The sequence below is a fragment of the Equus caballus genome, chromosome 20, assembly GCF_041296265.1.
Source record: "Equus caballus isolate H_3958 breed thoroughbred chromosome 20, TB-T2T, whole genome shotgun sequence".
NCBI classification, from domain to species: domain Eukaryota; kingdom Metazoa; phylum Chordata; class Mammalia; order Perissodactyla; family Equidae; genus Equus; species Equus caballus.
In genome coordinates this window covers 25,485,173-25,507,873 of record NC_091703.1, presented here as the reverse complement: position 1 = coordinate 25,507,873, position 22,701 = coordinate 25,485,173, and the positions used below count along the sequence as shown (strand labels likewise).

The following is a 22,701-nucleotide window of genomic DNA, read 5'->3' as shown; positions in this document are numbered from 1 at the left end:
TCCCTTTTACTTACTAAATTATTTTCTATATGTGCACCTGTGTATTAATCTACTTGGTTGCATTGCTTTATCTCTTTTAAGGGTGTGCCCTGTGGTATGCTGTGCCACACAATTTTTTCACATTTCTTGGCAGTAGTTTCCATTCAAAATAGGATTTACAAGTTGAAACCATTTTCCTTTTAGTGATGTTGCTTTTCTATATTTGGGAGTTGCGGATTCAGTATTACAAGGAAGGTGACCCACACGGGGATAGTGTCTGAATGTGAGAAGAAAAATAACATTTACTTTAAACTTTAATTTCTGTATTTCACCCAATGATTGTTTCAGACAGCAATCTTTTTTTTATTGTGTAAATTTTACACTATATTTTACAAATAATTTTTTACTTTAGAACAACACAGAATGCTGAAGAACATGACAGCCACCGATTGCAAAGGCTTTGCTGCAGTTTTCTTTTCCTCCACACCTTATTCCTTAAGTCTGGCATTCTTTCTTTGCGTCCATCTGAGATGTGAATTGATGCACCGTGGTAAAATCGTTGGAGAACTTTCAACAACAAAAACCAGAACACCCAAAAGATTAAACCTGAATTGTGTAGTTTACTTGGATTTATTTGTGTGCCAGAGTTTTAATAAAAAAAAAAAACCTTTTGGTTTACAGTATAATATTTGCATTTTTTAAATGATAAGGTTGGACATTTCCGTGTGTGTGTTGTTTTATTTTTAATATTTCATTTTTTCAGACTCTGGCACAAGCAACTTTGCCTGGCACAAACCTCCGTTACCCATACAAGAGACCTGTCAGCTGCATCAGTGCTCTTGGCTTAAACCAAGCCCAGCTGAAATCCAAGTGTCTCGATTTCTCTTGTTGTAGCTGTGCTGGCTCTTATGTACACTGACTTTTTCTCCTCAGATTTTGTGTATCTGTAGGAAAAAAGGTGTTTTAGGTACAGGACCTGACCAGATAGCTTTAAAAATGTAAAAATGCCCATTACTGTATGAGGGTCAGACGGACAGGAGACAGTGGCTCAGAATGGCTGCTCCTTTGCCCCACTCCCCACTCTCCAGCCAAGGAAGATGAATTTGGCTTTGTCTTCATTTACTTGAGTCCCTTGATGGAACAACTGCCAGTGGCTAGGAAAAAATGGTTAGCATCATCTTAAAACTCATAACCTTGTTAATTTTTCTACAAGCCGATGTACTCTGGAAGCTGGCAGCACAGAGCAGCATTTGAATGCCAGCTTGCCAGGGTTCAAACCCAAGCTTTACTACTTTCTGTGTCATCTTCGACAAATCAGTTTCTCTATCAGCAGAAAAATGGGGCTAACAGTACCCACCTCTGGGTTGTGATTTTTGGATGCCTAGCGTTATATAAATGCTATTAATTTTCCTGAGCTGTGCATCAGTTTCTCTTATACTCTAGGATTTTTTAAAAATTGAAATAAAGACAAACTTGAGCTTCTAAATTTCCTTTTCATTTGGCATGACTTAGTTGCATAGATTCTGCTCAGTTTAAAATAAAACTTCAGCTGATATTTTAAAATCAAAGAATGGGAAAAATTCACATTTGTAAAAGAAAATTTGCTGAATGTTTTGGACTGGAGGGTAGCACCAGTGTATATCACTGCCTTAAACATCTATTACTTTATCTTATCGGACTGACTAAGATCAGGCTGGAGACAAAAAGGGGGTGTTTAATGCAAAAATTGCATCTTTTAAATGGCTCTTGCATGGCCTTCTGTCAAACAGGCATTTTCATCCCCAGGCACCACAGAGTGATGTTACCCGACAGGCCGAAATTTGCAGATAACGCTGTGGGAGTCTAGAACCAGTTTTGGTTTGTTAGAGACTCTCAGAGGAGAGGAGGAGGAAGTCAAAGTCAGAGTGTGTTTTTCAGACTTAAAAATTTAGTAGTAGCCCTGCCAGTTGTCCTAGTAGAAGTGACCTATTGGTCAATGAGTGTCTTAGGGAGATTTAAGACGACAGTGGGAAGTGGGTATAGACATTTGAACTGCTCTCCAGGCCTGGTTGCAGGAAAGTCAGAAGATTGAGATTCTCAATGCACCTTGGGAGAAGGTACAAAAGAACATTTCCAGACAACCATTTTTAACATGTCATGTATGAAAAACAAAACAGAATCCATCAATGTCTTGTACTTTATTAAATGCTGTGATTAGGAAAAATCCTCGCTAATATATACACACTTGTCTTCTCAATATTGTGTTGGGAGTAAAAGCCTGAAAATGAGAGCTCAGGGCAATATCCCAAGCCCAGGCAGATTCTTTAAGTACTAGTAACAGCGAAAAACAAGTCCCACTTAGGGAGGACTTCTCTGTGCCAATCTCTGTTCTAACACTTTGCTTACATTAGCTAATTTCAAGCCTCACCAAAGTTCCATGAGTCGTATCATTACCCCAGCTTTACAGATGAAGAAAATGAAAGCAAGGTTACAAGGTCACACAGCTGTAGGGCAGGAAGAATAATTTTCCCTCTACCCTTCTGAGTTCTTAGCTGAGATCCCTGTAATAAAAGATAGATTAACATGAGAAAAACAAATAGAAGTGTACTAACGTGTACACCTCATGTGTACATGGGCGATACCCAGGGAAAAAGGAGTTATTTCCAGACATGGCTAGAATTCAGACTTAAACAACATCTTAATAGAGAAAAGGGAGGGGAAATGTAGGCCTCTTAGGGGAGAGAGATGATTTTTTGCAAAGATGAATGAACCCTTAGAATAGATGGGAGGTATGATTATTTGTGACAAGATTTGTCTGGGTGTGGTGTCAACTTTTAGTCTTTCCTGTGGTAAGTGTCACTCCTCCCATGTTAATGAAACTCTCTGGGAAGGGATTTCTGACAATTGATTTCCTTTTGGAGGATTTGTCTTTGGGTAGATAAGCCAAGTTCAGAGAAAGCCTCTCTCTGCATTTGCAGTTTTTCAAAGTGCCTACAGCTGAAAATAATCAACATACCTGAAGGGAAGGAAAAATAATTTTCCCTCTACCCTTCTAGGTTCTTTGCTGAGACCCCCTATATAAAAGGCAGATAAACAAGAGAAAAACAAACAGAATTTAATAGCATGTATACCTCAGGTACACATGGGAGAGACCCAGGAAAACCGAGTGAAACTCCCCGAATTGGCCCAAGACACGGCCTTAAATACCATCTTTAGCTAAAGGAAAAAGAAAGATATGAGGGGGTGGGGAGCCAGCTATGGGAGGTGACCAGGAAAAGGACAGTAAACAAGACTAAGGTTGTTACATAAAATTATGTCCATGCCTTCTCCATTGACAAGATTCTCTGGTGGTTTAGTCATCCTTCTCTTCCTGGTACAGAACGGAGACACAAAAATTGAGATTTCCTTTATAAATGTAAGTGTCCTTTACAGAACAGTAAATTCTACTGTTTTTAGAGATGTCTGATGTTTCTTAAAAATAATTAACTCTATAGCCCTTATGCCAAAGAGACATATTTTGGGGTGGCATATTCTGCTAATCTTCACAGCTAGCAATCACTCCCTTTTGAATGAAAAAGTACAGGACTTTGTCATAAAACATAAGCACTGGTGAAATTTTCAGCCAAAGATATTGGTTCAGATTCAAATAGCAACGGGAGCCAAAAAGTCGAAAGATTAAAAGTAAAACGATTTACTCTGTCGTCTCCGGCAGTCACTGGATCACCGCCCAGAGAGGGGCGGAGCCGAGGGTGCGGTGGCAGAGCCTCGCTTCCCGCCTGCGCTTTCAGTTCTCAATTAGGTCCGATTACAGCTTATAATTACTCATGACCAACGTGCAGTGTCATCACTGCATCCCATACATTGGGCGATCATGTCTGGACGTGGTAAGGGCGGCAAAGGTCTTGGTAAGGGGGGTGCTAAGCGCCACCGCAAAGTGTTGCGCGACAACATCCAGGGCATTACCAAGCCTGCTATTCGGCGCTTGGCCAGACGTGGGGGTGTCAAGCGTATCTCTGGCCTCATTTACGAGGAGACCCGCGGGGTGCTCAAGGTCTTCCTAGAGAACGTGATCCGGGACGCGGTCACCTACACGGAACACGCCAAGCGCAAGACGGTCACCGCCATGGATGTGGTCTACGCGCTCAAGCGCCAGGGGCGCACTCTCTACGGCTTCGGCGGCTAAGTCCTCTTTTTTTTTTTTTTTTTTTTTTTCTTTCATCTAAAGGCCCTTTTCAGGGCCGCCCACTCTTTCTCAGGAAGAGCTGTACGTGGCTTTCGCAGTGTAGTTGTGTTGCAGTTAGAAATAGTAATTGTGTTTAAATACGAACGCGGTCTCGCCCTTTATTAGTAACTGTAGATCGAACGGCTGGTTCCTTTCAGGACAGGCGTCTCTGAGCCAATCTGTTAGTACAATAAGCAGCGCGTATCTTCGGCCAATGAGCAACGAGCAAGGGCTGTCCGATAGGTGGGACTGAGACTGAAATAAGGAACTCAAGCGAAAAGTCTCTGCACCCCCAGTGGAGGTCGGAAGGATCCGGAGTCCCCAGCTGTTTCACGTGGGAGAGATTCTGCCCGATCCACGTCCCTTGTGAAAGTGTTAACTGCAGGCCATGGTTTCAGCGAGGAGGCAGTTTCTCTCCTGTGTGGAAGTAGCGCCGAGCTCGTTTTTGGTCCTAGGATGGTTAACTATTCGTAGACATCGCGAGAGCCTGCCAGGGTGCTGCCGGCCGCTCTAAGGAATACATACGACACCGCCAGCAAGACTGGGTGTTAATTCTTAGTGTGTTTGCCCTGAACAACGTCAGGAGAGATCTGCAGTTACGCCTCACACCCTCGTCCCCCGCCCCCTCCTCCTCCGCTGGGTCGCACGCCCCAGGCCTTCGCTGCCAGTGCCTCTAGAGTTTGAGCCAGATACCGTCCTGAGTGTCGTCACGCCCCACAAAGCCGATGGTCTTGGGTTTGAAGGTACCTCCGCATTGCTGATTTGCATCCTCAGGCTGGGGGCCTTCCCTAAGCGTCTGGCTAAGCAGTTTGTAAAATCCCATTTACTAGACTAGGGCTGTCTGTGTTCTAATTCAGCTCTAGTTTCCTCTGAACCCCGAGGCCTCAGGCAGGGCTTAGCTTTGAGGTTGTAGGGAAGCTCCCTCCTTCGTGGTAACGGTGGATCCCAGGAGGCTGTTTTGCACTTTCCCCCTCGTTCTCTCCCTCCTTCCAGCTCATCTCTTCTTTCCCCTGCCCGCTGTAAATTATAAGGTTTTTTTTAATGAACCTTTCAAAGACTACTTATAAACAATATGGTTATAAAAAGTTGTTTGAAACTATGTCCTCAAATTGATAACCAACTGAATAATCTTGCATCTTTGATTTGCTTGAGAAATGTATTGATGGCTGCTTAAAACAACAACTTTGCTGCCTGAGTACTCTGCTACCATGTCTCTCCCTGACACTGGAGGAGATACTGAAAAGGAGGTTGGAAAAGTGAGATTCTTGAGTTAAGGCAAGAGGTCTGGACTAGAGATAAAACTGTGGGAATCATCAGCATTTAAATGATGAGACTGGGTGAGATTACTAAGAACCAAAACTGTATTGCAGCACACTAATAGTAAATGAATAGAAACCATGTAAATTGTCATCAGAAGGGGCTAAAGTATTATCCATATCCATTAAATGGTTCCTTGGTTCAGGCTGCTATAACAAAAATATCACAGACGGTGGTTTACACAGCAAACATTTATTTCTCACAGTTCTGGAGGCTGGAAGTCCAAGATCAAGGTTCAAGCAGATTCAGACGGGACAGATTCAGACAGATTGAGTGTCTGGTGAGGGCCCAATTCCTGGTTCATAGACTGCTGTCTTCTTGCTGTGTCCTCACATGGCAGAAGAAAGGGGCCAGAGAGCTTTCTGGGGTCTCTTTAATATATAAAGGGTACTAATCACGTTCATGAGTACTCCATCTTCACGGCCTAATCACTGTCCAGGGGCCTCACCTCCTAATATCATCACATTGAGGGTTAGGGTTTCAACATATGAATTTTGGGGGAACATCAACCGTCCATAACAAATGGGATACTGTACGGCCCAACTAACAAATAGGAAAACTGTACTCCAGTATATACTCTCTATAGTACCTTAGGCTCAGTTCTTGGGCCCATTCTCTATTTTTGGTGACGTCATCTAGTCTCACACTCAAATATTCCGTCTTCTGTGAAATAATTTTTGTTTAACAGGACACACCATGGCCTAGCTGTCAGGTCTGCTTGTAGTTACACTAAAGCTTATGACAGTGTCAGCTTCCAACTGCTTCTCATTCTCAATGGTTGTTTGTGCAGGGTGGCCTTCATCACCTCGCTCAACTTTATCAGTTTCCTTCCACCCACCTCAAGCTTCATAATAAAACATATAATCTAAGAAAAATAGTGTTGGAAATATAAATCATCTCCCTGACCTCTCCCCTGATCACCAGACTCATATACCCAACTGCGTATTTGACATATCTACTTAGATTTCCAGTGGGCATCACCAACTTGTCCAAAATAGATATCTTGACACATAAGTACCAAATCTGTTCTTCCTGCAATATTCTCCACCTCAATAAATGGAACTCTATTCTTCCAGTGGCTCAGTTCAGAAACCTTGCATTCCTGTTTGACCTTTCTCTTACAACTGTCATCCAATCCACACAGAGCTATCTTCAAAATCAATCAGGCCACCTTTCTCTACATTCTCTGCGGCTACCCTAGGGCAAGCCACACTCACATTCTGTCCAGACGACCCTAGTGACTCCTAACTCGTCTTTCTGCTTCCACTCGATGACTACAGTTTTTTCTTTACCCAGCAGCAAAAGTGATCCTTTTAAAGGGCATTGTGTCCACCCTTTGCTCCAGACATTTCAGTGGCTTTCCATCTTCTTCATAATAAAAGCCAGTGTCCTTACCAAAGCCTCTAAGGAAGGTGAACAAAAATTCCAGTTTGCCTGAGTTGGGAGACTTTCTGGGAATGCAGGACTTTCAGTGCTAAAACTTGGAAAGTCCCAGGCAAACAGGATGAGTTGGTCACCCTACGCATAAGGCCTCACCTGATCTAACCCCTGGTCACACTCTGACCTCATTCTCTATCACATTTGTCTTCACTGACCTTTTTCCTCCTTCTGGAATGGACCAAGCACGTTCCAGTCTCAGAGACTTTGTACTTGTTTTTCTTTCTTTCTAGAAGTATCTTATCCTGATGTACGGAAGATAAAATTTGACCTCCACCTTCTTAAGGTTTTCTGCTGGGCCTAAGAACTAAATTGACATAAAATAGATTAACAGGAGGAAAACATACAATTTACTTATTTTTTATATATATGTAGACATTGGGCTACATCAATGAGTTTTATGCGACACAGGCACCCTCATAAGGAAATGAAGACTGGAAGAAGCAGTTAGAGTTGAACACTTCCATACTGAGTTAGACAGAGTGGTCAATTGTGAAAATGTGACAAGGCAAGGAGGCTTGGGCTACAGGATTTAATTGTGGAGAAGTGACTAGGAAGATAAGGGTTAGTTTACAAGTTTTGTACAGATTTCTCGGCCTCGACTCCCCATCCCTAGTGATGAGAATGCTACTTTCCTGCTAGTATATGAAGGACACTGTCCATATGGCGACTTTATCTCCTGCTTTCAAGAAGAAAAGAAGAGGTCAGAGCACCCTTCTTGCACCTGCTGTTTTTCAACTGCCTTTAGTTCAAAACAATATTCATGTCAGAGGCCTATTTTGGGGTGGCATGTCCTGCCACCTTTCACTGGATACCTGCACGGCTTCAGAACTCATTTCATTCAGGCCTCTGCTCAAACCACCAACTTATGAAAGAGAAAGGGGTATGCAAAATAATACCCCTTTCTGCTCATTTATTAAATTAGCATATGTAGCCCCACCTGTAACAATATATTTTTAATTTTTGTTTGTTGTTGTCTCTCCCCCAACTAGAATATAATTCCTTGAAAGTGGGGACTTTGTTTTATGCCTGAAGTGTCCCTGGAACTTACAATGGGGCTGACATCTAATAGGTATTCTATGAAGGTGTATTATGTAGAGGAGGAAAAATACTTTTCCTTTTCCCCTTCCAGGTTCTCGACTGAGAACACCCTATAATAAGAAAAACAGATTAAAAGAAGAAAAACAAATTTAATTACGTACATATGTACAGGAGTCTCACAAGATATGAGACTCAAGGAAGTGACCAGAGCAGGAAGCTTTTATCTCTTTTACACAAAGAAACATAAATTTCTGATGAATTGACAAGGCAAAAGGGTGTGGGCTAGGGAGAGTAAAATGAAGAAGTAAGAAGGTTTGTTCATTCAGTCTCCTGGGACGTAAATTCTCTGCCTCTGGTGACAAGGATGTCTCCCTTCCTTCTGGTACAGGGAGGGTACCTTTCACACCGGAGACTTATCACCCGCTTTATCACCCGCTTTCAGGGAAGAAGAGGGAAGTGAGGGGAGGTCGGAGTGACCTTCCTGCTCCTGCCATTTTCTCAAATTCCTTTGAGCTTAAGATATTTAACACACCAAGGTGCTATATTAGGTCGTAGCGTGTCCTGAACCCCGTCAGCTGAATGAATGCATGCATGAATTTTCTACACAAGTCCCCAGGCGCCCCCCACCCCCACCTGGCACACCAGAGTGCTGCCGTGATTGATTGCCCATCCTCACTTCCTTGACTTGCCACTGCCTGAATCTATCAGCATGACGGTTTTCCTCCAGATCTGAGGAAAGATGTGGAAGCAGCAAATCAGGCATTAGCTTTGTTCTGAACAAGGACTTCATGAGTGTTAGGACTGAATCAAGCTCAGAGGTTTTCACCCAGGGCGGTGATGAGTATGACTGAATGTGTATTATTCTACCTCAAGGCTATGAACTAAAGAAGCCAAGCTGACCATAACACAAGCTATGTTTCTATTGCTATAGCATCCACACCTCCCCTCCCACATAGGTAATCTCTATCCAGGCACCTCTCTACATATATTCTGGGTGGAGGACAGGGAATTGTCTCTGATTGGCTCACTGATGGACCCGAATGCCTAGACAGTATCTGGCACATTACATGAGGTCAAAAAGTCTCTCTCGAAGGAACACCAGCTAAGGAGGACATAAAATGACCATTCTCCCAACCAGGCCCATTTTCGCTCCTCTGGCCATCCAGGCTGCAGCTGTGAATTCTCCTCAGTAAAATAAGCTAAGCTAGGAATTTTTATCATCCCCCAAGAAATCGTGGAGAACAGTTATCAGGTGGAAAATGGAACCAAAAAAACTAGGAGAGACGCTGGCTGAAGCTAACATACTGAGGCTGAAATCAGTCCTCTAAAAAAATGATACCAAAAAGAACCCAGTGACAGAGGCATTTGTGAATATCCCTTTAGATGAGAATAAGCTGTTTCTCTATTAGCCAATTTCGAGTGAAATCACATCCCTTCTCCAGCTGAGTTCTGAAGTCTAACATACTACTGGAATACATAATTGGACCAGGGATACCCTTGCTTAAAAACCTTCGGTGGCTGCAACGGCTGACTAGATCAAGCCCATACTTCCAAGTTGAGCAGGAGAGGCCCTTCACGGACCAACCGTGCCTCCCCTACCAACCTCATCTCCTTCCGCCCTGCCTCCTATACACATATATAAAACAGCTTTATTGAGATACAGTTTACATACCATAAAATTCACCCACTTTGTGTACAACTCAATGAATTTTAGTATATTTCCTTAATTGTACAACCATCGCCACAATCTATCTAACGAACATTTCCATCACTCTTATTTTCATGCTTCTATGAAGGAAGGAAAATAAGTACGGCTACCTGCTGAGGGCTGTGTTGACACTGGAAGGGAGGTGCGTTCTCTCCATAAACCACATTTTAATTTCCTTTGAATCCAGTGCCCTGGGTTTTCTGGCAGTCTGAATCGGGTTTCCTCCTCTGCCCACCATTTTCAGGGATTGTTTTTTCAATCAAGACGAATCCATTAGCGGCAATAATTTTAGTACTGTTCTCAGGGCACGATCGAGGGACATTTAGATGTCTCTATTTCATAATCCATAAAAAGACAAATTTTAAAAATTCTCTAAACCAGTGCTTGGGCGAGAAACGCCCGCTTTCCCATCCCCCAATCTGGCTCGCCGCAGGGAACCACATGAGATCATCAGTTCTGATTGGTTGATAACCACGGATGGGGCTTGCTGATTGGGCAGTGTTTCTCTTTGTTCCTGAAAACCCAGGCAAGTTTCGTACTATGCTTGGTTCTTTTCTCTTTTTCTTTCAAGTTAGAATATCATCCCTCGCCTACCCGTATCGAATGAATAAAGGAAAGTGAGAAAATACCCCATCGACCTGAAGGAGTTACGGGTATGTACAAATATGGTACTAAATTTTGCTTTCTGTTCCCAGAATCTCATAGTTCAGGATTTTCTCAATATTGTTCATTTAATTTCAGCTTTGAACTGCAAACTAAAGTCCTTGACAAATGATCAGGACAGCTCTTTTTTTGAATAGGTGGGTGGCCCTGAAAAGGGCCTTTGTTGAGAAGGGTAAGGTCCTGATGGAGAAATGAGGAAGCTTAGCCGCCAAAGCCGTAGAGAGTGCGCCCCTGGCGCTTGAGCGCGTAAACCACGTCCATAGCGGTGACAGTCTTGCGCTTGGCGTGCTCGGTGTAAGTGACGGCGTCACGGATCACATTCTCCAGGAACACCTTTAGCACACCACGCGTCTCTTCGTAGATGAGGCCAGAGATGCGCTTGACGCCCCCGCGGCGGGCCAGGCGCCGGATGGCAGGCTTGGTGATGCCCTGGATGTTGTCCCGCAGCACCTTACGGTGGCGCTTGGCGCCTCCCTTACCCAAACCCTTCCCGCCCTTGCCGCGTCCGGACATGATTATCCCAGAAGCGAACCAAAGGTAAGTGACAAAGAAGAGAGAGCCGATCCTTATATAAACACTCCTCCCCGCCCCCAGCGGATATAGAGAATTGAAAGCGCACAGGCGGGAGATGTGACGACAACAGTCTCCTCCCCTAATCCCTCCTCCAATCCCCGGGAACTCGCGGGGGGAGGAACAGGGCCCAGCTTGACCATAGGTCTTTGCTTCCTTAATTGGCTTGAAGTAAACTCCTGTTGTGACTCCAAAAATGTTCTAAATAGGAGAGGAAAAAAAAAGCAAAAACATAGTTTCACAATAATAAATTTTGATACTCTTCAAAATATCAGGATCAGGGGCCGGCACGGTGGCCGAGTGTTTAAATTAGCGCGCTCCGCTTCAGTGACCCGGGTTCGCCGGTTCAGACCCTGGGGGCGGACATGGCACCGCTCATCAAGCCATGCTCCCACAGAGAAGTAGCATTCTAGTTTACAACTAGGATACACAACTATGTGCTTGGAGAAAAAAAGAGAGATTGGCAACAGACGTTAGCTCAGGGCCAACCTTAAAAACTTCAAAATCGAAGAAAAGATAAGCAGTTCATAGTTAACGACAAGTTAGGGTTTTAAGATATTTTACTTTTTATCCACATCTGATCGTGTTTTGATAGAGCTCCTTATACTATCCCTGTTCATCAGCTTTACAACTGATGCTCAAAAAGCCATATTATAAAAGCTCTTCAAAAGCCACTTCCCTCCCGTTTTCTGAAAGCTCACTGGATCTATTAGGACCTGCTCATTTGTAAAGAGGCAGTTCGCATATGCAGGAATCAGACAAAAGTCAGTCGCCATAATCCGGCTGTTTCGGAGGGATATGGCTAGTTACATTAAACCACAGTCGATAACGGGGGTTTATTTACAGCCACTTTATTTGAAAACTTGGGTGGCTCTGAAAAGAGCCTTTGGTTAAACTGGGGTTGCCGAGAAGACCAGTAGTGTAATTACGCCCTCTCCCCGCGGATGCGGCGCGCGAGCTGGATGTCCTTGGGCATGATGGTGACGCGCTTGGCGTGGATGGCGCACAGGTTGGTGTCCTCGAAGAGCCCCACCAGGTAGGCCTCGCACGCCTCCTGCAGCGCCATCACGGCCGAGCTCTGGAAGCGCAGGTCGGTCTTGAAGTCCTGCGCGATCTCGCGCACCAGGCGCTGGAAGGGCAGCTTGCGGATCAGCAGCTCGGTGGACTTCTGGTAGCGGCGGATCTCGCGCAGGGCCACCGTGCCGGGCCGGTAGCGGTGAGGTTTCTTCACGCCGCCCGTGGCCGGCGCGCTCTTGCGGGCCGCCTTGGTGGCCAGCTGCTTGCGGGGCGCCTTGCCGCCGGTGGACTTCCGAGCAGTTTGCTTAGTGCGAGCCATGACAAGCAATACGAACAAAAGCAACTACCGAACACAAGGGAAACATATCGTCCACGTTCATCGCTAGTATTTATAGTACGTGAGGTGTGGTGATTGGATGAGAAAAATATTTATCACGCTGCGGCATCTGATTGGCTTACCTTTAAAACCTCCAACAACCGTGCAGTTTCATTGGCCACTAGGTTCTATCTTCGGCCGTTTTCAAATTTCTCTTTTGTTCCCTTCTTCCACATCTGAATGCAATGCTTTGTGCGTTTCTTTTTCATAAAACTAAAGACGTTTACTTCATTGATACTGTAGTTCTTCAACTATATATATTTCTTTAGTTCTTGGGGGAAAGAAATTTAAGGAATATTGCCCCCAATATTTTACACTGCTTATCGATAATCCGACATCGGGTTACAAATTTCCGAAATCTTTTGCAAAAATGAGATCCTTTTGTAATGCTTAAATTGACTGAAGAATTTCTTTGAAAACTATAAGACACACTTTCAAGCATAGTAAAATTGAGCTAGCTTTTGCAGTAATATTTCTTGTTAGGCATCCTTTTCCTAAAAGTTCATGCTCTGACTTCTACACATGGATCTGTCTGAAATGTATGTTTCCCAAAGCCTAGAGTACATTCGGCCTGCAAAATGGAAATGACTGCGAAGTCCTCCCGCACCGCCGCTGGGAACACAAAGTACGCCAGCACCAGCGGCTCAGAGCAGTTGCTTTGGCGCAACAGGCGATGGACTCCGCCCAATAACTAGATTCCGACAGGTAAAGAGGGTAATTTATCGTTGCTAAAATCTGATTTTATAACTTTTTAAAAAACTTCAAGCTTAAAAAGAGCGAACGTGACTCCTTTCATATTGAGGAGGTAGCCCAGATCCTACCTTTTGATTGGTTGAGTCCATTTTACTGAGCAGCCATTAAGAAAGCCGATCTAGCATCCTTCATTTGCGTAGAGAGTTTTTATCTTATCTGAGGCCTGTTTAAATCAATGGACACACAGGAGGCAGAAACCATTATTTTAACGAGAAAACTCCAGTATCCAGGATCTCCGTTTAAAAAACTGCGATTGATTAGAAGCCTCCTTTATTACTCTAAGCAAAGTTTATGTCTTTCAAAAAATGTTCACTTACAAAACATTCTAGTCTTGGAGGAAGATCGTGTGTGTTATAGACTGTCCTTCAAACTGAGACGCATAGTTCCTATTGTTCTTTTCCAAATTCTTAGAAATTACGTGATGCCTTTTGAAAACATAGACAAAAAAATGGGAAATAGGAAAGGGTGGTCGACAAAATGGAGGAAGTGTGCGTCTGGGACCATTACGTTATTGGCCGCAAACTGGTAACATAGTCCTTCGTTGTTTGAGGGAAACCCGAGAAGCTCGGGTTACCTAGGTCCGTGCGGACTTGTTTGAAAACCGCAGTGGCGCGCGCGGGAATGAGACGTCACTGCCTCATTCTCCCTGCAGCTAGGCGATTGCCTAGAGCAGAGTTGAGCGGGGATGTTGGTCACCCGGAACAGGGCTGTGAGAAGGCCGTTTTATTCTCACTAGTCTCGCTCGCAATGTGAAATCGTTTTGGCATCGTTGATGCTTTTAAGTGCTGTTTACAGCCACAAATAAAGGAAGATTGCCCTAAATGTTCCCCTGGGGCTGTGCCTTCTCGCTTTCATGCTAAGGCAACGAAACCCACAGCACAATACCTGTCGGGGAACCATTTAGTCCAGCCGGCGCTTATTAGTGCCCGTCGTTTGCTAGGTTTTAAGCCATATAAATGTTTGTTGAATGCAATACGCTGACAGGAACACAGGTCACAAGCGGTAGCGCCTGTTTCGGGTATGTTGTATTGTAAGAATGAAAAGGTATCAAAGATTTATGAAGTGCAGTCGTCTAGAAATAAGGTGAATTACAGAAATTGTTTGCATATTAAGTTTTCCACACGTGGAGCTTCAATGGTAATTGCGGTGTTAGCGAGTTCCAGTTTTTTCTGTAATTCTTTGATCAATGTATCTAAAAGGTCTTCACGAGATAGATCGCTCTTTAGCGTTTCTAGTAAAGGCAATAACATTGATGAGCTGTCCCAAGCCTGCAGACAAGGCCTTACACCCCCTTGCCTTCCTTTCTTCCCAGCCACTCAAAACACAATCTTTTACATTTATTGCAAATTAGAAACGAATGTCCCTGACAAATGTTCCTCTAGGTGAAGTTTCAGGTGAAACTCCCTGGATTCTTACATGATTGCCTCATTTACAAACAGCTCTTTCTCGCTAATCCTTCCCTGCCAAGTATTTCTGTCTTTACGAAGCGAGTGGGGCTGCTGTCTGAGGGCCTTAGCGCGCGCTGCAGGGCAGAGTGACAGCAGGCCCCAGCCGCCCGCCGTTCCCTTCTGAGACAGGGCGAGCAGGGCAGCGGGCCAGGGGGCGCCAGGGTGCGAGCGGCGGGCGCCAGCGCGCACCAATCACAGCACGGCCCCGCCCTATAAATATGCTTGCGCCAGGCTTTCTGGCGTCCTTCGGCTTTGTCGGGTGCTGGTGGCTTGCTTGGTCTTTTCCTGGTCTCGCCATGTCTGAGGTTGCGCCGCCCGTTCCGGCTGCTGTTGCTCCTCCCGAGAAGCCTTCAGCGGGCAAGAAAGCGAAGAAGCCTGTGAAGGCTGCCGGTACTGCCAAGAAAAAGCCTTCGGTTCCTTCTGTGTCAGAGCTGATTGTGCAGACCGTTTCCTCCTCTAAGGAGCGCAGCGGCGTGTCCCTAGCAGCGCTTAAGAAGTCGCTGGCGGCTGCTGGCTACGATGTGGAGAAGAACAACAGCCGCATCAAGCTGGGCCTCAAGAGCCTGGTGAGCAGAGGTACCCTGCTGCAGACCAAGGGCACCGGCGCCTCAGGCTCTTTCAAGCTCAACAAGAAAGCGGCCTCTGGAGAGGTTAAGCCCAGCATCGCAAAGGTGCCAGCGAAAACCAGAGTAACGAGTGCTGCTAAGAAACCCAGGAAGGCCACAGGAGCTGCTGCTAAAAAAGGTGTCAAGACCCCGAAAAAGGCCAAGAAGCCTGTGGTGACAAAGAAGTCTTCTAAGAGTCCCAAGAAGCCCAAGGTCGTGAAGGCTAAGAAAGTAGTTAAGAGCCCTGCCAAAGCTAAGGCTGTGAAACCCAAAGCGGCCAAGGCAAAGGTGACGAAGCCGAAGACGGCCTCTAAACCCAAGAAGGCAGCCCCCAAGAAAAAGTAAAAGTTCCGGTTGGAAGTTTCTTCCAGTAACCCAACGGCTCTTTTAAGAGCCACCAACATATTTCAGGGAAAGAGCTTTATTACGCAGGTCTGGGTCATTGTAAGTGAAGCTCAAGTCTCATGCAAGTGCAGGTTCTTCCCTAAGTTACTACTCCATGCTTTACGTCAGAACCGCTTTTGATGTTTGGTAGGTTCTCACTGGGGTCCCAAACTCAGAGTTGTTGACAATTCTAGGTGGCTTCAAAGGCAGCCAAGTTGGGGAGCCACTTTCGTAGACCTATGTTTTACCTGGAGTCTACAACTGTACCTGGGCAGGTTTTCTGGGCTTGCCCTGAAATCTCACACTGCAAACTAAGTTATAAGTGGCAACCAGCTTGAGCTGAGATTCAACTCGTGCCCCAGCCGAAATTGAGTGGCCGTGAGAAATGCTTTTGGGTGATCAGTGAAACCTATGGCTTAACCACGCCCCCTGCAAATCTGGCGGGCAAATTGTCCTTGGGAATGGCGGTGATTCACTCCAGATTATTGTCCTCGAGAGCCCCACCAGGTAGGCTTAGCACGTCTCCTTCAGCGTGGTCATGGCCCAGCTCTGACGGTGCAGGTCGCTCTTGCCTGCGCGGCGCCTTACCCTGGGTTGATTTGCGGGCTGTTTAGTTTCTAGCCAAGGTCAGGACAAAGGAACTTGGTTGCAATGGAGTATTAGCGCTAAAGCCCGAAAGCATTTACCCGGTGTCTCTGTTTATAGGACTAGAACTGCCTTGATTGGATAATATTTGAAAATCCCACTCTGTACCTAACTAGATCGTATTTCATCTCGTGCAAGGTTTTCAGCGCTGGCGGCCCTACATCACACTAAGTCCTTGGGGACACTTTCGCAGAACTGCCCCTTTAAGCTTTTGAAATTTTAATTCGGGGTTTCAGATTCTAATAACGTTTTTTTAATCATCCGAATATATGAAGAACCAGCTTTACTTACTTTTACTTAACGCAGCTTAATTCGTTGTAAAACTGTATTTTTACACGTGCGCATCAAATTCTTTAACTAATTGTTCTATTTTTTAATGATATTTCCTTTTTTCCGTTGGTTTTCTTGGCTCCCTTCATCCCCTAACGTCTGCCATACAGCCTCTTCACATCCCTACTCCCGCTCCCTCAAACTGGTATGTAGCTATTCATGTTTTCCTTTGAATTCAGTCTTTTACATACGCCTATCCATACTCGTGCGTGATTATTTTGTTTTTCGGTTAGGTTTGTTATTATTTACAAAGTGATGATAATATATTCACTTCTCTGCATCTTGCTGTTTTAACAAAACCTGTCGAAATTCCTTTCAAGTCAAATCATCTTTTTTTAAATGTTCTTCACGTGGAGTAGCATAGTTTGTTCACAGATTTCCTAGGGATAAGCGTTGACGTTGTTTCCATTTACCGCTGCTGACCATGGTGCAATAAATAAGAGTTCCAACGCTGAAATTGATCGAGTGTATTTTAAATTTCAGCTGGTGCTGACATATTCTGAAAATAGGTTCCCCTCCTCCATTCCAACCATCAAAGTGTGGTCTCATTAATTTCTGCTGGTCAAAATTATTTCATATTGTCACTTTCATTTGCATTGGCCACTAGTGCATCCTTTCTTTAGGTTGTTTGCATATGCTCTTCAGAGAATTCCTGCTTATATCTCTTTGCTCATTTATTGATTGAGCAATTTGTCTTTTTCTTGTCCCATTGTGCTTTTTTATATAATAAAGAAATGAACATTGTCTTTATCACCTGTGTTGCAGAGTTTTCTATTTTTTGCTTTTTTCTCCATATTTTCTTTCTTTATCATGTATTTTCCATTTACATGTATTATATAAAATTTATTAGATACATACAGAATTTTGAATGTTAAATAGTTTAATGTATCTTTTCTTTATAGCTTCCAGATTTCCACTTGTGGTTAAGAAACTGAACCCCACGCCTCCGTTATTCATTCAACCTTTTAGGTTTTCTTCTAAAAAATTTTGCTTCTTAACAATTTTTAGTCTCTAATGCATCTAGAATTTATTTTATGTAGTTAAAGACAGAATCTGAGTTTAATTCTCACAGATAGATGGCCAGTTGTTCTAGCACCATTTATTAAATAATCCACCCATTTCTCCCACTGAACTCATATATCATCTTTGCTATTTATTAAATTGTTATATAATGGAATCTATTTCTGTATTCTTATTCTTTTCCACTGATCTCTCCGTATAAGTCATGTACCTTTCTTAATTCTATTCTTAATCAATTTCTATGCTTGTTTCTGTTGTGAATGGAATGCTCTTCTCATTTCCTTTTTTTAGGTCTTCCTGCTAGGAAGAAAGAAATGTAATGATGTATTATATCCAGTGAATTTACCAGTTTCTCTAATTCTACTCTCCTTTCTTTCTGCTTAAAAACTAGAGCCCCTTGAGTTTTTCCTAGTCATCAGCAAAATAATTTCCTTTGTTTTCCTCAATGTGAATACCAAGCATTTCATTTTCTTTTTTTTACTGCATTTGCTAAGAATTTCCAAAGTAAAATTGAACGATAATTTTATCAGACATCCCTTTTTTAGTTCTTGGTTTTAATTAACATGGTATTAGGTGTTTGTTCTTTAGGATAATATTTGTTCCTAGTTTTTGGTATCTCCATTACATTTAAATGGTTACTTTCAATTCCTATATCACTTTTTAAAAAACTTTTTGAATGACTGCTAGATTTCCCTCATGTGTTAATATAATCATATGATCTTTCTCTTTTGTTTACTGCTTTTTAGATGTTAAGCCCTCAAACTCATGTGGCTGAAGAGAATGAACTAGAAGAATGAGATGTGTTTTTCTAAGATAGTCATGTGTAAGAGAGAAGCAAGTGTGCTGCGGTGGATCTGGGGAAGGATGAATCAGGAATTCTGTTGTGAAGTTTTGCAGTTTCTATGAGATTACCAAATGGACGAGGGAGTAATCCACTGGGTTCAAATGCTGCTGATAGAGTGAAGTGAGTAGAAACCTGAAAATGGTCCCCTGGCTTAGCAGTATGAAGATTACTGGTAGCTTTGACAAGAGTAGTTTTGGGGAGGAAGGAGTTGAATTGAGGTAGAGCTATAAATTAGGAAGTCACTGGTATACAGATGTCATTTAAAGCCAGGAGACTGAGTCAGGTCACCAAGGGGTGACTGAGGTAGAGAAGAATATGAAGGGGAAAGAACTGAATCCTGAGGCATCCAACATCAAGGGCAGGGGATATCTGGCCCTGCCCATTTATCATAGATAAATCTGGATAATTATTAGACCTCTTTGTGCTTCCATTTACTTATTTAAAGGTAAAGGGGTTGGATTAGAGAAGTGTTTTTCATGGCCTGTTAGGAATAGAATAGACTAGAACATATTAGAGTATGCCATATTGTAAAGGAGAGGAGGGCTTCCTGGAGTTTAGGTTTCATGCACACACATTGTTGGGCATATGTATGCATGTTCTAGGTCGTGAAGACCATGTTTCTTATTGGGGTCACAGTCAAAGAAGCCTGAAAAACAGAGGTCAAGATGCTCCCTGTGGTCTTTTACAATTCCAAGAGTCTATTGTTTTAATAGATGTTCTGACCACAGAATTATATTAGATCTAACATCTATTTGAAAGTGTGAGAGACTTGAAATCACAATCTCAGAGATCTTCCTGAGACAAGCAGGTAACAGTAGTGACACAAACTCCGTTTTTTTTTTTCAGTTCAGGTAACATTGGTTTATAACACCATATAGGTTTCAGGCATCGAACATTATAATTCAACACCTGTATTTACTAGCATGTTCACCACCAAAAGTCTAGATTCTGTTCTTTACTAATTGTTCTGATTGTTCCTGCTAGAGGGGCTTTTTGAAAAGAAAGAAAAATGGGAGGAGCAGAGAAAAACACAGGTTATGTGACTGCCAGGACTGATTGAAGATTAGTGGGGCCTCCTTAAAAAATTACAGTCTACAAATAATGGGTTTTGCTAAGTAAATTGTACAATAATCACACCTAGATGGGAAAAAGAGATGAAGCAGGAAATCTCTCATTTTAATGCTACGGGTTTTATTGTGTCCTATGTGGCCAAAGTAAAAAAGAGGAATATTGGGGGAGGGGAGGGGAATTTGTTCTTTTCTTTATACCATAATGTATTTTTCAGATCTTTGACAACGTGCACATGTAAATCTGAACTAGAAAAAAAATATATTATTCTGCATATAGAAACAGAATCAGATTAAAATAGGAGTATTAATTACTAAATAGTTGTTTAGTAAAACGGCCTAGCAAGTACCCATAGTATTCCATTGTGTGTATGCTCTATAGCTGGTGTCACCAGTCACTTATTGCTGGATTTTTAAAAATTTAACAAACATTACTTAGTCATTTTCAACTATCTCAGAATATGTTCCCAGAAGTGGGATTTCTAAATCAAAGGGTAAAAAGTAACATGATAAATTTTAGGTTGTGGTAAAATTATAATAATGTTATCTTAAAAACAAATAAAAATACCTAAAGACAAAAATGTCACTAGACCTCAAGCATTATTGGTCACATCTTTTTAATTTTACTTTATTTTTTAATAAACAATGATTCAAAAGTCACAACTATATGAAAAGATATACACTGAGAATTCAAGTCCCACACCACTGTCCCATCCACACAGTTCCTCTGCCAGTGTTTCTTTGTGCAAAATAGAAACAAAAAATATAGATACTCTTCTTTTTCACCTTTTCACAGGATAGTGCGTACACGTTTCTCTACCACTGTTCACTAAGCAGCCTGTCCTGGAGCTGTGTCTGTAACAGGACACAGAGGTCTTCCTCATTTCTCTCCACAAGTACATGATGGACATTGTATGACAAAAATTTATTCCAGTTCCAGAAGCTCTATATATATTAGAGAGATTAGTCCTTTGTAATATGAATTGCAAAATGTGTTTTTTTCCTATAGCCATTTGTCTTTTAACTTTGCTTATGATAAATTTTGCTACGCAAACTTTTTATTTATGTTTTTATTGAGGTAACATTGGTTTATAACATTATATGAATTTCAGGTGTACATCATTAGTATTTTGATTTCTGTGTAGACTGGATCATGTTCACCACACCAAGTGTAATAACCATCCATCAGGGTACACATGTGCCCTTTTACTCCTTTCGCCCTCCTACCTGCTTCCCCTCTGGTAACCACCAATCTATTCTCTGTATCTGTGTTTGGTGGTGGTTGTTTTTATTTTTATGTAATTGTGAATTTATCAATGTTTCCTTTCATAGCCTTTGGATTTTGAGTAATAATTAGAAAGGGGTTTCGCACTTCAACAATCAAAGGAATTCAGCTGTATTTTCTTTGAGTACTTCTGGGTTTTTATTTTTTGACATTTAAATCTTTGACCTATTTGGAGTTTATCTTGGTATATGGTGTTTTGCAAATGGCCATCTTTACTTCCAACGATGAAAAATGTTTTCTGGGGGCCGGCCCCGTGGCGCAGTGATTAAGTTTGCACGCCCCATTTTAGCGGCTGGGGTTTCACTGGTTCGGATCCTGGGCGCAGACGTGGCACCGCTCATCAGGCCACCCTGAGGCAGCTCCCACTTGCCACAACTAGAAGGACCCACAACTAAAAAGATATACAACTATGTGCTAGGGGCGTTGGGGGAGAAAAAGCAGAAAAAAAAAAGAAAGAAAGGTTTTCTTTATTGTGTATGTACAAAATTCTTACATGACTTGTCAATTTGTGGACTTTGCTATCCTGTTGTATCAGTCTTTCTATTCAAGAAGTCTTTCTATTTCTGTCTATTCAAGCACTAGTACCACAGTTGTTGTTTTTTCCGAAGATTGGCGCCTGAGTTAACAACTGTTGCCAATCTTCTTTTTTCTTCTTCTTCTCACCAAATCCCGCCAGTACATAGTTGTAGATTCTAGTTGTGGGTGCCTCTGATTGTGCTATATGGGACGCTGCCTCAGCGTGACCTGATGAGCAGTGCCGTGTCCACGCCCAGGACCCAAACCCGAGAAACCCTGGACTGCCCAAGCGGAGCATGTGAACTCACTCGGCCATGGGGCCAGCCTCACCACATTGTTTTGACTGAGGATTGATGATCCTTTATAAAATATGATAAAGATCATCCACCCTTCCTGTTCTTATTTTTCAATTTTAGGGCAATCATAGGGCAATTCCAGCTTTGCAAAGAATTGTAGAATGCTTAGAGCTACAGAAGCATTGAAAGTCATTTAGTTCTGAAAACAGAAACTAAATGACTTTCAATGCTTCTGTATTCATCAGGCAAAATTCTGTAGAGACTGTCCTGCTCTCTGAACTCTGAACTCTCAGCATCTCCTATCAGCTATTAAAGGCCAATATCTTAAGGGCAGTATGCTTTTACCTTAAACCTATGCTGAGCCATGGTCAATGCAAACCAGTGAGAAGGAAATTGGAAAAAGTTTTATGATCTAAGAATCAGTGGGTACTCCCTGAATTAATTTATCACTCCCTCCTCCAAACTCTCTGGAGGGTCTTGGTGATTCCCTCTCCACATGGGAACTCCTAACTACAAAGGAAATAGAAAGGAGGCAGATCAAGTATTCTCATTCTGCTGCCTAGGAACAAGACAAAATAGGTTTGATTAAATAGCCACTCTCTGCCACACTTCTGTATGTTTCTGTTTTTTAAAGGATCCTTCACTTATTTGTTGGCTCTTGAGAGAGAGTGCAAGGTTCAAGTGTGCAAGTCTAGACCTTGCCCCTAAGGAACCCAGCAGTGTTCTGCTTCTCTAAAATAAGGACCAAAGGTGTGTGAGAAGTGACCCATAAGTCTGCACTATCACGTCTCCCACAATGGGGGGAAAGGCTACTTTTTTTTCATTGGAATTAGGATTAGGTCAATGGCGGTAGCAACTCCAAAAAAATCTGGTAGGTTGATTTCATCCTTTTACTTATAAAGCTGTTATTATGCTACATGATCTTCAGTTGTGCACTAAATATATATTCGGTATTTGAATATTGATAAACGAAAAACAAAAATGAGTAGCAGTTAAGCAACCCATAAACCTACCCATAAGCAAATTGGAGATTTGAAAATTTACTCTGGATGCTTAACTCTTCCTCATTGAAAACACTTTCCTTAGTAGAAGATACCAACATATTTTAAACTTTTTTTAAAATTGGGAAACATAACATATAAAAAAATCATAACAAAACAGAAATGTAAAGTTCAACGATCACAACGTGAACACCACTA

The 22,701-nt window shown here is 42.6% G+C and overlaps 4 protein-coding genes and 1 non-coding gene across 5 annotated transcripts; 3 read left to right on the top strand and 2 right to left on the bottom strand.

The window, feature by feature from the left end:
- Positions 1–3,807: 3,807 nt before the first annotated feature.
- LOC138915054 (histone H4) lies at positions 3,808–4,414 on the top strand. The gene has a single exon (XM_070244158.1). It carries the CDS (start codon positions 3,830–3,832, stop codon positions 4,139–4,141), a length of 312 nt encoding a protein of 103 aa, XP_070100259.1. The 5' UTR covers positions 3,808–3,829; the 3' UTR covers positions 4,142–4,414.
- A 3,694-nt stretch (positions 4,415–8,108) lies between these two features.
- On the bottom strand, positions 8,109–10,859 carry H4C1 (H4 clustered histone 1). The gene has a single exon (XM_070244157.1). It carries the CDS (start codon positions 10,857–10,859, stop codon positions 10,548–10,550), a length of 312 nt encoding a protein of 103 aa, XP_070100258.1. The 3' UTR covers positions 8,109–10,547.
- On the top strand, positions 10,150–20,002 carry H4C2 (H4 clustered histone 2). Its single transcript, XR_011429569.1, has 4 exons — positions 10,150–10,336; positions 12,864–13,014; positions 16,585–16,619; positions 18,241–20,002. It is a non-coding gene; the product is annotated as a H4 clustered histone 2 (transcript).
- Positions 11,752–12,252, bottom strand: H3C1 (H3 clustered histone 1). The gene has a single exon (XM_014734238.3). The coding sequence runs from the start codon at positions 12,250–12,252 to the stop codon at positions 11,842–11,844; it is 411 nt and encodes a 136-aa protein (XP_014589724.1). The 3' UTR covers positions 11,752–11,841.
- Positions 13,956–15,608, top strand: H1-1 (H1.1 linker histone, cluster member). Its single transcript, XM_070244156.1, has one exon. It carries the CDS (start codon positions 14,729–14,731, stop codon positions 15,458–15,460), a length of 732 nt encoding a protein of 243 aa, XP_070100257.1. The 5' UTR covers positions 13,956–14,728; the 3' UTR covers positions 15,461–15,608.
- Positions 20,003–22,701: the final 2,699 nt, after the last annotated feature.